The sequence below is a fragment of the Hyperolius riggenbachi genome, chromosome 7 (assembly GCF_040937935.1).
Source record: "Hyperolius riggenbachi isolate aHypRig1 chromosome 7, aHypRig1.pri, whole genome shotgun sequence".
Lineage (NCBI taxonomy): Eukaryota > Metazoa > Chordata > Amphibia > Anura > Hyperoliidae > Hyperolius > Hyperolius riggenbachi.
The window spans coordinates 155,619,701-155,632,508 of record NC_090652.1 but is presented as its reverse complement, the minus strand read 5'-3'; the positions used below and the strand labels follow the sequence as shown (position 1 = coordinate 155,632,508).

General features: G+C 45.8%; 1 protein-coding gene across 1 annotated transcript in view; it reads right to left on the bottom strand.

The window, feature by feature from the left end:
- The window catches only part of LOC137524663 (uncharacterized), a 104,778-nt gene that overhangs the window by 8,215 nt on the left and 83,755 nt on the right, over positions 1–12,808 (bottom strand). Inside the window, exons 13-15 of the mRNA XM_068244786.1 lie at positions 11,950–11,970; positions 11,819–11,860; positions 8,612–8,653 (exon numbers count right to left, since the gene is read on the bottom strand). Of these exons, the coding sequence (XP_068100887.1) occupies positions 8,612–8,653; positions 11,819–11,860; positions 11,950–11,970 (105 nt within the window). The remainder of the gene's footprint in view (positions 1–8,611; positions 8,654–11,818; positions 11,861–11,949; positions 11,971–12,808) is intronic.

The window sequence follows — 12,808 nt, the reverse complement described above, 5'->3', positions numbered from 1 at the left end:
AAATAATAAGTTCATTGCTTCATTGTGGACAGACCAAATTTGATCAGCTGGACAGTCACTGTTGTTCTATCATTGAGCTATCACAGCCCGGCGACCATATGGGCTTGAAAACCACCATGGCCTGCTCTCTGGCCATAGTGCGCACCAGTCCAGCACAGCCGTCACTATGGAAACAGCTTTTTGCGGTGCGTTACATAGTGAGTTTGGTGTGTCAGTGTGAAACAGTATTTTAATTACACTCCCTGATTGATGTATACACATGCAAGATGTTTTACAGCACTTTAGGCCTGCAATTTAGCATTCAATGTGATTTCTGCCCTTAAAGGGAACCCGAGGTGGGTTTGAAGAATGTGATCTGCATACAGAGGCTGGATCTGCCTATACAGTCTAGCCTCTGTTGGTATACCAAACTCCCCTAATGTCCCACTGCACTCTGCAATCCCTCATAAATCACAGCCGTGCTGTCGACACACAGCGTGTCACAGCGGGTTGTGTTTTTCTCTATAGTGTCAGTCTGCTGCTCTCCCCGCCTCTTGCAGAACTCCGGTCCCCGCCTGCCTCCCTTCTCTCCCCGCTGATTAGAGGGAAGGGACAGGGGCAGGGACCGGAGCTCTGCAGGAGGTGGGGGGGGGGGGAGCAGCCGAGACTGACACTACAGATGTAAACACAGTACGCACAGCGTGGCTGTGATCTATGTCTGATTGCAGAGTGCAGGGGGACATTAGGGGGGGTGTGAGGATCCGCGTGGCTGCCTGCGCAGGCAGGCAGCCTTTTGACCACTGTTCAGGTCTGCATTCTGCAGGTCTCTGGAAGAGAGACCTTTTGTCAGTTGTGCAGCTTGCTGCTGAGGAATTTGCATACGTTTGTCATGCAGATTGCCTAGCCACATCCCTTGTGGGCTTTCTCTATAAAGAGCTATGTTTCCCACAGTAAGTTGCTGGTCATAAGAGTGTTAAGCTTGGAGGTGTAATCTCCACAGTCAGCATGCAACACATAAGCTGACGTGAAGGAGGTACACACACCAGCAAAAGGAATCAGGATATCCCCAGTTTAGTGGAGGAGAGGACTGACTCCAATAGGAGATTGTGGTGCACAGAGCCGGTGCAGATCCGAACAGCCACAAACAACACTTTCGTAATAACGTCTCAGCGCAAAGTAGCGCTGAGCGCATAAACCAGGACTGAGGAGATCAGGACAGGTAGACAGAATGAACGCTTGCTTAACTAGCCACTACTTAGTGACAGCAAGCGTCCACAATAAAACAGACTGGAATGAGGTAGCCAATGGGTTTGCAGCAATGGCGTGCCTCACAAAGACAGGACAGGATAGTCAGGAAATAGCAGGATCAAGATAGATGAACGTAACACAGATAAATATACAATAAGTATGATTTCCTAGCGTATTACAATTACAGCTATCAATGAAACTATTTGTCACGTCTGACTAACATATGTATATATCGGCAATGAACCGATATATGACATAAGCAGGAACTCTGACTAAGACTGGAGTAATACAGGGAACAGGACTCAGAAGGATTCGCTATCTCTTCGCAGAGATGAACGCAATCCACAAACAGGACCAGGAACAGGATAACTAGCTCAGCGTGCTGGAACGCTGACTAACGGAATACAGGATATAAACAGTTCGTGTACGTATATATCAGCGACACTGATGTATCAACGTAACACGAATACAAGGAAAATAATAAACGTGCAAGTATGCGTATATATTGGCGATGAACCAATATATGACACAAGACAAGCAAAGTAACAACTTCTAGAAACAAGAGCAGAACTAGGAGGACTCGCTGACCCCTTCGCAGGAGTCAGCGCAGTCCACACGGACTAGGAACGAGGTGGGGCACGGGCAGAGTAACAGACAGGATCTGAGACTATGGTAGCCCATGAGGCATTGCAGGAAGCAGTTCTTTATACTGAGGTCATCCAATGGGAGCAGACCTGTAGATTCCCACACAAGTGAATGGTAATTAATCACAGGCTGATAGCAGGAAAAGGCAGACAATGATATGCAGCCTGCAGGAAAGGGATTGCCCCTCCATTGCAGCAGACAATGTTTGTTTACACAAAAGCATATTAAACTGTCATTAACTTCAGAGCGACTGCAGATGGAATCAGCAACTAGTTTAAGTGCAAACCAAACTATGCAAGCAAATGCATGTAATGACATTAGAACTGCTTGGTTTGCAATACCACTGCAGTCAGCAGTAAACGCTGCAGAAGCGATCATAACAGTACCCCCTCCCTTAAACGCGGCCTCTGGACGCCTATAAAAACTGACATATTTCTCCTGAACCACCCAAACCAAAAAATCAGAAGTGGGAAATCCAGCAAAAATGATCTGACTGAAAATTCATGAAGGTCGGATCAGCCCGACAAAACCAAATTCCCGAATCAGTCTCACCAAAACTAGACCAATTGGAACCAGAACCTACCAAACCATGCCCGTCAGCACTACAAGCCTCAGTGTGATACCCATCAGAACCACGACTTCCAGAAAACAACCCCAGAAAACTCTCTGAGCGATACCCACCGCCTTCCAGGAACTGTCCAAAAACGCCAAAGCCTTTGCAATGCCCACCGGAACTGTCCTTACCAACACAAAACCCACTGTTGAACCAGTCCAAGGTACCAGGACAAGTTTCCTCAGAGATCTCCCAGAACACTTGGAAGCTCCAAAGAGATCCCCACAGGTCAGAACGCCCCTTAGGCTCACATGGAGAACTATCAAGAACCCCTATGGAACCCAGGGCAACTCCAGAGTCAGGGTCACAAGGACAAACATCAAGATCAGGGCTTTTAGGGACCAGAACCATCTCCGGGCATGCAGGCCAACCGGCAACATCAGAACATGTCTCCACTAGGGAAGCACGTGAGCACGCTAACACAGACACATCTGGGCACTCTGGCATACGAAGCACATCTGGGCACACCGGCACAAGAGAAACCTCTGGGCATGTCAAGGATCTGCGAACCTCAAAGTCAGTCAAGACAGGACCGAAACCAGAACTGGGCAAAAAAAATTCATCATGACTAGACTTCACAGTTACTGGATTCTCACTAAAAACTGCAGGATCAGACTTAGATGTCGCTGATTCCAGCAGGGTTATTAACAAATCATGTTCAGGGGCATTTACAAGACAGGGCAAATCTTCTGATGTATGCACTGAACTAGACAGGGTTCCCATAGCTTCTTCTGGACTAGACAGAGACTCATCAAATACACTGGATTGGAGCTCATGAAGGGCTGCAAAACAAGTCAATATTGCAGCAATCCCCACTGAACTAGGCAAAACTGAGAAACTCACTGGACAGGAAGGGGACTCTGGAACTACTGCCACACCGGGCAGAAAACCAGAATTTTCCAGGATACAGGGCTGGGTTTCAGAAACACTCATTAACCCGGACTGAAATTCTGAGATTTCTATTATTTTTTCCAGCGAGTCAGAATTATCCATGTTACAGGGCAAGACTTCTGAAACATTCAGAGGACAGGGCTGGAGTTCCTCGGCTGTTACAACACTGGAGAGGGACTCAACAACATTGGTTATATCAGACTGTGTACAGGGCAAGGTATCTAACACACTTGCTGACGAGGACAATATTTCAATGGCTTCTGCTTTGCTGGGCAGAAATTCATCAAGTTTTATTAGAGCAGACTGTAATTCCAAAACAGCTGCTAGACAAGTGAATATTACTGCAACACCAACTGAGGTAAGCAGTGCCTCAGACTCCTCTGCTAGAGGGTTTGAAGTATCCAAAGTACTGGGTGAAGCATAAGACTCTGCGACCACAGCTTCACTGGACAGGATCACTGAACAGTCCATATTGCAGGGCAAAACCATGGAAGCACCTGCTGAACAGCATAATGATTCTGTGACCTGAGTTTCATTGGAGAGATCTACTGCACAATTCATGGTACAGGGCAAATTTACTGGAACATTTTCTGAACAAGGTAATAATTCTACGATTTCAGGTTCACATAGCAGATGCTCTGAGCTATTCACGAAACTAGAGTGAGGTGTAGAGACAGGAAGATCAAGGCACAAAGTTTGTGCATCTGAAGCACTATTCAATTGTAAAATTGGAAAATTCAGATGCTGGGGTTCTGAGGTTTCTAGACAGGATTGCTGGGACTCAGAAACTAATGTAGTGCATCTATTGGCATCTGCTGGATCAGACAGGAGTTGAACTTTATTAACACAGGTAAATTCTACAGAAGTGTTTGCAGAGGCAGGCAAAGATTTTCTAATATCTGTTTCACTGAACAAAGACTCATGAGTACTGGCTAGGCTGGACTCAGAAGTCAGCAGGACCTCTGGATTCTCTGCTGAGAAATTTGTGCAGGGCAAAGTTAAGAAAGTATCAGTGGCTTCTGTTTTACTGGGAAGTAACACTGAGTTATCCATGGTACAGGGTGGAGTTACAGGAACATTCACAAGACATGGCAGGGACTCAGTAACTGGAGAAGTGGGACAGTCTCCAATTGACAGTGTGTCTTCCCTGGTATCAACTGATTGAATCGCATAAAAATCGTCCAAAATCATCTTCCACACATCGATCAATGGAGCCACAAAGTCATACCCACACACACCAGTTTTTATTAGGTTATAGGCAGACTTAATGCATGCATTCAATACTAATTCACTTTTTGCACTGTAAAACTGACAAAATGAACTTGCATCTTTCTTCCATTCATAGACCAGGGCTTCCATCTCTCCTTTCTCAAATGGAGGATCCCATGCATATTTAACAGCTGAGCATTCCGGCTGATCATAGTTTGCAAATGTGTTAGTGGCAGAAACATACATTGGGTTATTTAGCAGGTGATTGGCCGATTTCTTATTCCTAAGGATCTTCAATACCTGTAGCAAGTGTTGAACTGTAGTGTATGCAAATTTCCCTTGCTGCACGAATAAATTGATCTGTTCAATACTCTGTAATATATCTTCATAATCATATTCAGATAATTCATTTAAACAAGAACTTTTATTTTCCCTGGCTAGCAATGAAAGTTCATTAGTAGTTTCATAGGTCCATTTGACTCCCCTGAATGATGACTGAATTTCATTATCTGCTACTGGCGGAGTCTCATTACAGATCTGATGCGCAGTCGCCAAGGGCAACGACTCCGCTGATTGTAACGCTTTTCTTTTGGAGCGTTTACGTTTGGCTTTAGACCCTGCTGCCTTAGCAGAAGAAAAGTTATCAGAACAATTATCTGCTTGCTGATAATTTTTGTAGGCAGTAGAAGGAGCAGCTGATTGACAAGCTGCCAGGAGCTTATCAAAAGGGCTAGGCAAATCGGTTTTGCGCAGCCAGTTATGGATCACAAACGCTAGAAATTCCAGTGGTCTCTCTTTTAAATTGGTATGATCCAAGACATCGTAGGCCCACTGAAACAATCTTCCCTTAAATAAAACATAAACTAGCTGGGGGGCCCACGTTGAAACAGGAGTAGCCTGGAGCTCGGGATTGGCCAGGAACCTGGTACATTCAGAAAAAAACTCATTTTCTGTTTCAGAATTGAGTTTCTCAAATTTCTTAAAGGAACAGGAACCATAACAAACAGTGTCATTTTTGCTGGGAACCCCCCCCCCCCCACAATGGGGATTGGTAATGGGGCTACCATAATGTTAAGCTTGGAGGTGTAATCTCCACAGTCAGCATGCAACACATAAGCTGACGTGAAGGAGGTACACACACCAGCAAAAGGAATCAGGATATCCCCAGTTTAGTGGAGGAGAGGACTGACTCCAATAGGAGATTGTGGTGCACAGAGCCGGTGCAGATCCGAACAGCCACAAACAACACTTTCGTAATAACGTCTCAGCGCAAAGTAGCGCTGAGCGCATAAACCAGGACTGAGGAGATCAGGACAGGTAGACAGAATGAACGCTTACTTAACTAGCCACTACTTAGTGACAGCAAGCGTCCACAATAAAACAGACTGGAATGAGGTAGCCAATGCGTTTGCAGCAATGGCGTGCCTCACAAAGACAGGACAGGATAGTCAGGAAATAGCAGGATCAAGATATATGAACGTAACACAGATAAATATACAATAAATATGATTTCCTAGCGTATTACAATTACAGCTATCAATGAAACTATTTGTCACGTCTGACTAACATATGTATATATCGGCAATGAACCGATATATGACATAAGCAGGAACTCTGACTAAGACTGGAGTAATACAGGGAACAGGACTCAGAAGGATTCGCTATCTCTTCGCAGAGATGAACGCAATCCACAAACAGGACCAGGAACAGGATAACTAGCTCAGCGTGCTGGAACGCTGACTAACGGAATACAGGATATAAACAGTTCGTGTACGTATATATATCAGCGACACTGATGTATCAACGTAACACGAATACAAGGAAAATAATAAACGTGCAAGTATGCGTATATATTGGCGATGAACCAATATATGACACAAGACAAGCAAAGTAACAACTTCTAGAAACAAGAGCAGAACTAGGAGGACTCGCTGACCCCTTCGCAGGAGTCAGCGCAGTCCACACGGACTAGGAACGAGGTGGGGCACGGGCAGAGTAACAGACAGGATCTGAGACTATGGTAGCCCATGAGGCATTGCAGGAAGCAGTTCTTTATACTGAGGTCATCCAATGGGAGCAGACCTGCAGATTCCCACACAAGTGAATGGTAATTAATCACAGGCTGATAGCAGGAAAAGGCAGACAATGACATGCAGCCTGCAGGAAAGGGATTGCCCCTCCATTGCAGCAGACAATGTTTGTTTACACAAAAGCATATTAAACTGTCATTAACTTCAGAGCGACTGCAGATGGAATCAGCAACTAGTTTAAGTGCAAACCAAACTATGCAAGCAAATGCATGTAATGACATTAGAACTGCTTGGTTTGCAATACCACTGCAGTCAGCAGTAAACGCTGCAGAAGCGATCATAACAAAGAGTTAGTTCCTGTGTAACACTCGCCTGGAGTGTCAGCCTTGCTCTTTGTTTGAAGATTAGCCTAGAGTATTCCTGGAACTGCACTAGGCAGTTTTCCTAGTGCAGTTAGGATTGCATTATTTGTATTGCCTGTTCTGTCTGTCTGTGGGGTGCTAACCAGAGCAGCGGTTGTTACTGGTAGGCCCCTCTGTTCTGTTGTTGCCTTACTTGGATCGCACTCGCTCTGACGGAAAGAGCAGTGGATCGTATCTCTTACGTATTTCTGTTTTCGTGTGTCTGTCTTGTCTGCTACGAACGCTTGCTGGAGGCTCGGTGAGGTAACCGTTAAGCAAGCGCTCGTGTCCTCTGTTTTATGTTTGTCTGTCGGTGGTTAGTTAGGCGTGCTTGTCCCTGTTGTGCTTATCACGCAGGGTCCGCGCATAAACGCGTGCACTGTTGTGAATGAGTGCGGTGTTCGCGTTTAGTTAGCGTTTGTTATTTTCCTTATCTCCTCATTGTATGATTTGCTGTGCCTTTGCTACTCTCGTACTCTGCCTTGCTGTAGCCTTGTGTCACCTCTGGCAATCGCCTCTCCCGCGATTGCGTTCCTACTTCATATCTGCTGTTGTGTATGCACCGTCGCGGGTTGGCGACTAGTTTGTTGCACACACATACAATCTGTCCCTTTGCTCAATCTCTTTCAGGGCTATCTTGCCCTGCGTTTCTTCCCTTCATGCAATTCCTGTCTGGCGTGTGTGGCAGGGCAGAGGAGCTGTTCCTCTGCACTCCACAGCTCCCCCTATCGACAGGAATTTCCCTCTACAGGTGCATTGCACCTTTTGCTGGGTTCCCGCAAATTATACGCTTGTGGAGGATTTCCGCAGTGTCAGCGCACGTCTTGTGCGCTGATCACGTACAGAATTTCACAATCGTTACAGGGGGTTTGGAATACAAACAGAGGCTGGGCTGTATAGGCAGATCCAGCCTCTGTATGCAGATCACATTCTTCAAACACACCTCGGGTTCTCTTTAAAACGCTGCTTTGCGTCCAATCCAGATTTTTCCCCGGGACTTTTGGCGTGTATCCCACTCCGCCATGCCCCCCTCCAGGTGTTAGACCCCTTGAAACATCTCTTCCATCACTTTTGTGGCCAGCATACATTTTTCTAGTTTTCCAAGTTCGCCTCCCCATTGAAGTCTATTGCGGTTCGCGAAAGTTCGCGTGAACTGAACTTTCGCGGGAGGTTCGCGAACCTAAAATCGGAGGTTCAGGACATCTCTAGTTGAGAAAAATAGTGAAATACTGACAATCAGTGTCAGTATTTCACTATTTTTAACTTTATATCTACAACTACAATGCCTGCAGACCCGATCTGTAGTAGCTAAATTATATACAGGTAACGGCTGTTGCACAGACACTGCAGAGTCCCCTTATCTCCCACTCCTTTGCTGGTCCAGCAGCGATAGTGGAAAAAACAGGACTGGGACCAGGAGTGGTGAGGGAAACAGCATGCCAGTGAAAGTGACAAGGAGGTAGTAATGGGATTCCTTATTTCATAATCAAGACAACCATTTTTTACCTGGTGTCTTACATAGAAATGGGGTTACACATTTTCTGCGCTTCTGACTCTAAAAGAGCACTGATCAGAATGTAATTCATTGTTCATACCTGAACTTTCCATAGCTGCTGATTTGCTTGTGGTTTTAGCAACTGTTAAAACAATGAAATAAATGTTTAATACTTGTATATAACAGTCATAAATAGCAGTGGAGGAATGAAGGTATATTAAGTTGCATATTTAAAACTTTATAAACAATTCTTAACTAATAGTGAACAGTTACATAGAAACTTAAAATGCCTGTTTCCACTGTCAGAGGTGCCAAGCAGTACACATAGGTTAGCACCACTGTAAGATGTGGCGGAGTATGAAGCAGCACAGCCCCAGACAATACAATTAAATGTAGCCACCATTCTCACCAATCCATAATGCATGCAGACACAAAATTGGCACTGCATCACACCATGGGCAGTGTGAATAGTGTTCAGGGCCATTTATAAGCAAAGGCATTGCCAATGGTCCTGGAGGAAGCCATGCCCCTGATTAAACCCTGCCTGAATGAAGCCACACCTCCTGAACAAAATCACATCCCCAAAGGTGTTTTGTCCTCCTTCTGTCCCCCTTTGTGCCTCCTTCCATCCCCCATGCCACCTCTGCCCCCCTGTGTGTCCCTCTGTCCTGCTGTGCCTCCTCCTGTCCCCATTTTGGCCTCCTTCTGTCTCCTTGTGCCAGTTTCAGTTCCCATGTGCCACCTCTGCCCCACTGTTTGTCCCTTTGTGCCTCCCTCGGTCCCCTGTGCCTCCTTCTATCCCCCTTCATGACTCCTTTTGGCCCCTGTGCCTCCTCCTTTCCCTTTGTGCTATCTCTGCCCACCTTTGCTTCCCTCTGTCCACCTTTGTGCTTCCTTCTGTCCCCCTTTGTGCCTCCTTCTGTTCCTCTTTGTGCCTTCTCCAGTATTCCTGTGCCTCCTTCTGTCCCCCTTTGTGACTCCTTCTGGCCCCTGTACCTTCTTCTATTCCCCTGTGCATCTTTCTGTCCCTTGTGCTACCTCTGCCGCCCTCCCCCCACACAGCAAAGCCTGTGATCTCACTTCCCCACCGGAGTCCAGTTCTGTGCCTGTACAGCCAGCCTGTCTGTTTCCAGCTCCGTTTAGTGCTGGCACCTCACTCTCTCTTCTTATGTAATCACGCTACATACGGTAGGAGATGCTGGGCACTAGGGCAAGTGGTGAGCAGAAAGATGGAAGCAGAGCTCTGAACTCCAGCAAGAGAGGAGAGCACATCTACTGCTTGCTGTACTCTGCATTTACAAACTGGGTTGCGGGAGTGCAGGAAGAGGTTGTAAAATGAAATGCAACAGGATCGGCCGGTTTTATGTATCTCATGGACTCCCTCTATTATGCATCCACCCATGGTCTATATTTAACTAAGGCAAGGTCACTGAACACTTTGGTGAGAGGTGTTTCGGTTGAGTGGGCAGGGCGAAATCCAGATTGCAGTGGGTCCAGTAGGGAGATGGCATTAAGGTACTAGGTCAGGCATTTTTGAACCAGAGCTCAAGGTGTTTTGAGGAAAAGGGGAGGATAGTGAGGGGTTGAGGGAGGGTTACTTGAGCAGGGGTAGTATAGTGGCCTGCTTCGCCTCTATGGTAGCGCCAGCCCTGACTTTAAATGGAACCTAAACTGAGAGGGATATGGATGTTTCCTTTTAAACAATACCATTTTCTTGGCAGTCCTGCTGATCTCTTTGGCTGCAGCGGTGGCTGAATCACACACCTAAAACAAGCATGCAGCTTATCCAGTCTGACTTCAGTCAGAGCACCTGATCTGCATGCTTGTTGAGGGGCTGTGGCTAAAAGTATTAGAGACACAGGATCAGCAGGAGAGTCAGGCAACTGGTATTATTTTAAAAGGAAAAATCCATATCTATCTCAGTTTAGGTTCCCTTTAAGTCTTAACAGTACTCAATGGTAACAGATGTCAGACAGAATTATTACCAGCCCATACTCAGTGAGGTATCATGCAGTCTTAGTTCACTGACACATTTTCAGTAAGTATGATATATTTAGTTCAAATATTGTTGGGGAAAATCTTTTTTTCCCTTCTTAATAACTTTTATAATAAGAGTGAAGAGTCAGTGTGATGTTTACTGCACATCTTCTTTAGTAAATTATCCACACCAGCATTGCCTGAACAGTGGCGGAAGCATTCATCATCACTAGGGATAAGCGAGTGTGATATAAAAGTTTGCTCTCGCAGGAAATTGGGCCTTACTTTTTGGTCCATTTAGAATGCATAGTGTCCCCCCCTCCCCTTTATCCCAGCAGTTTGGCAGCCACTAGCTCCCACTGGAGTCCCCTTATCTCCCACCTCTTTGTTGATCCAGTGGTGTGAGGTCACACTATGAGATTTTCTGGTGGATTTACTGTCAGATCGATTATTTCCAACAGGTCCGATTTACTTTCCGATCGATTTCTGAGCTTTTTCTGATCTATTCCCTATTAACCTCCTTGGCGGTAATCCCGAGCTGAGCTCGGGGTATGCCGCCGGAGGTCGCCGCTCAGGCCCTGCTGGGCCGATTTGCATTCTGAAAAAAGCAGCACACGCAGCCGGCACTTTGCCAGCCGCGTGTGCTGCCCGATCGCCGCCGCTCCGCGGCGATCCGCCGCGTGCAGCGGCGAAAGAGGGTCCCCCCCAGCCGCCCGAGCCCAGCGCAGCCGGAACAAACAGTTCCGGCCGGCGCTAGGGGCTGGATCGGGCGGCTCTGACGTCAGGACGTCGACTGACGTCCATGACGTCACTCCGCTCGTCGCCATGGCGACGAGGAAAGCGAAACAAGATAGGCCGCTCATTGCGGCCTATCTTGTTACTTTCGATTGCCGGAGGCGATCGAAAGTACGCTTCCGGAGCGCCCTCTAGTGGGCTTTCATGCAGCCAACTTTCAGTTGGCTGCATGAAATATTTTTTTTTTAATTTAAAAAAAACCCCATTTCAGCCTCCCTGGCAAAATAAATAAACCGCCAGGGAGGTTAAAGTGAATAGAAATCGATCGGAAAATGCTCGGAAATCGATCGGAAAGCAAATCAAACATGTTGGAAATAATTGATCTGACAGTAAATCCACCAGAAAATCTCATAGTTTGTACCCAGGAGTGGTTAGAGAAACTGCATGTCACTATGCCAGTGGAAGTGCCAGCAAGGTAGTAATGGGATTCCTTATTCCATAATCAAGTCAACCATTTATAGAAATGTGGTTTACACATTCTCTACACTTCTGACACTAAAAGAGCACTGATCAGAAGGTAATGCACTTTTCATACCTGAGCTTTCCTTAGCTGTTGATTTGTTTGTGGTTGTTGCAACTGTAAAACAATGAAATAAATATTTAATACTTGTGTTTAACAGTCATAAATAGCATTGAAGAAAAGGAGGTATATTAAGTTGTATGTACCTGTAGGGGATGTTTGATCATCTGGAAATAAAAGAAACAATATTTAAAACATCATAAAATATTTATAACATGTAGTGAACAGTTATATAGAAACTTAAAGAGCCTGTTTCCACTGTCAGAGGTGCCAAGTGGTGCACATAGGTCAGCACCGCTGCTAGCTGTGGCGTAGTATGGAGCAGCGCAACCGCAGCCCCAGCCAATAAAATGAAATGGAGCTGACAGTCTCCACCAGCCCATAATGCATCCAGACACAAAAGTGGCACTGCATTACACCATGGGTAGTGTGAATGGCGCTGTGTCTGTGAATGGCAGGACGCGACTGATGGTAGAAAAGAGGTAGCGCACAGAGTTGGGTACAGCCAGGGACAGATATCTGAAAGACCTGAGAGGGATGAAAATGGAAAAGGCTGTACCCCAATAGGAGGTTTTCTCCCTACCTATTTTTTCTAGATATCAGGGGATTAGCATATGATTCAAATAACTCTATTTCCAAACATTGTGTTTGTGTTAACTTCTTCCAGACTATGCTAGTTGAAAACTACATCCTGTTTTTGTCTACTTAAAGTGGACCCAAACTCTTGCATAGCAAAGCACACAATGAAAAGTCTTTACTCCATTTATATTTGCTGAAAATATTCACAGCTCTGTGTTCTATGTTTGTTTAGCCAGATCAAAGTGTCTAATTAGTTCTTATTAGCAACTGTGAACAGACTGCAAGAGACCTCTCTCCCCAGAATGTAAACACTGAAGCTTAACCCTTTCAGTGCTCCTTTCAGGTGTTTTAGGGCTTCCATAAATTGTAATGAGTATTTTTTTCCATAAAAGTTATCATGCAGTGCCTAATCTTTTAGAGCAGAGA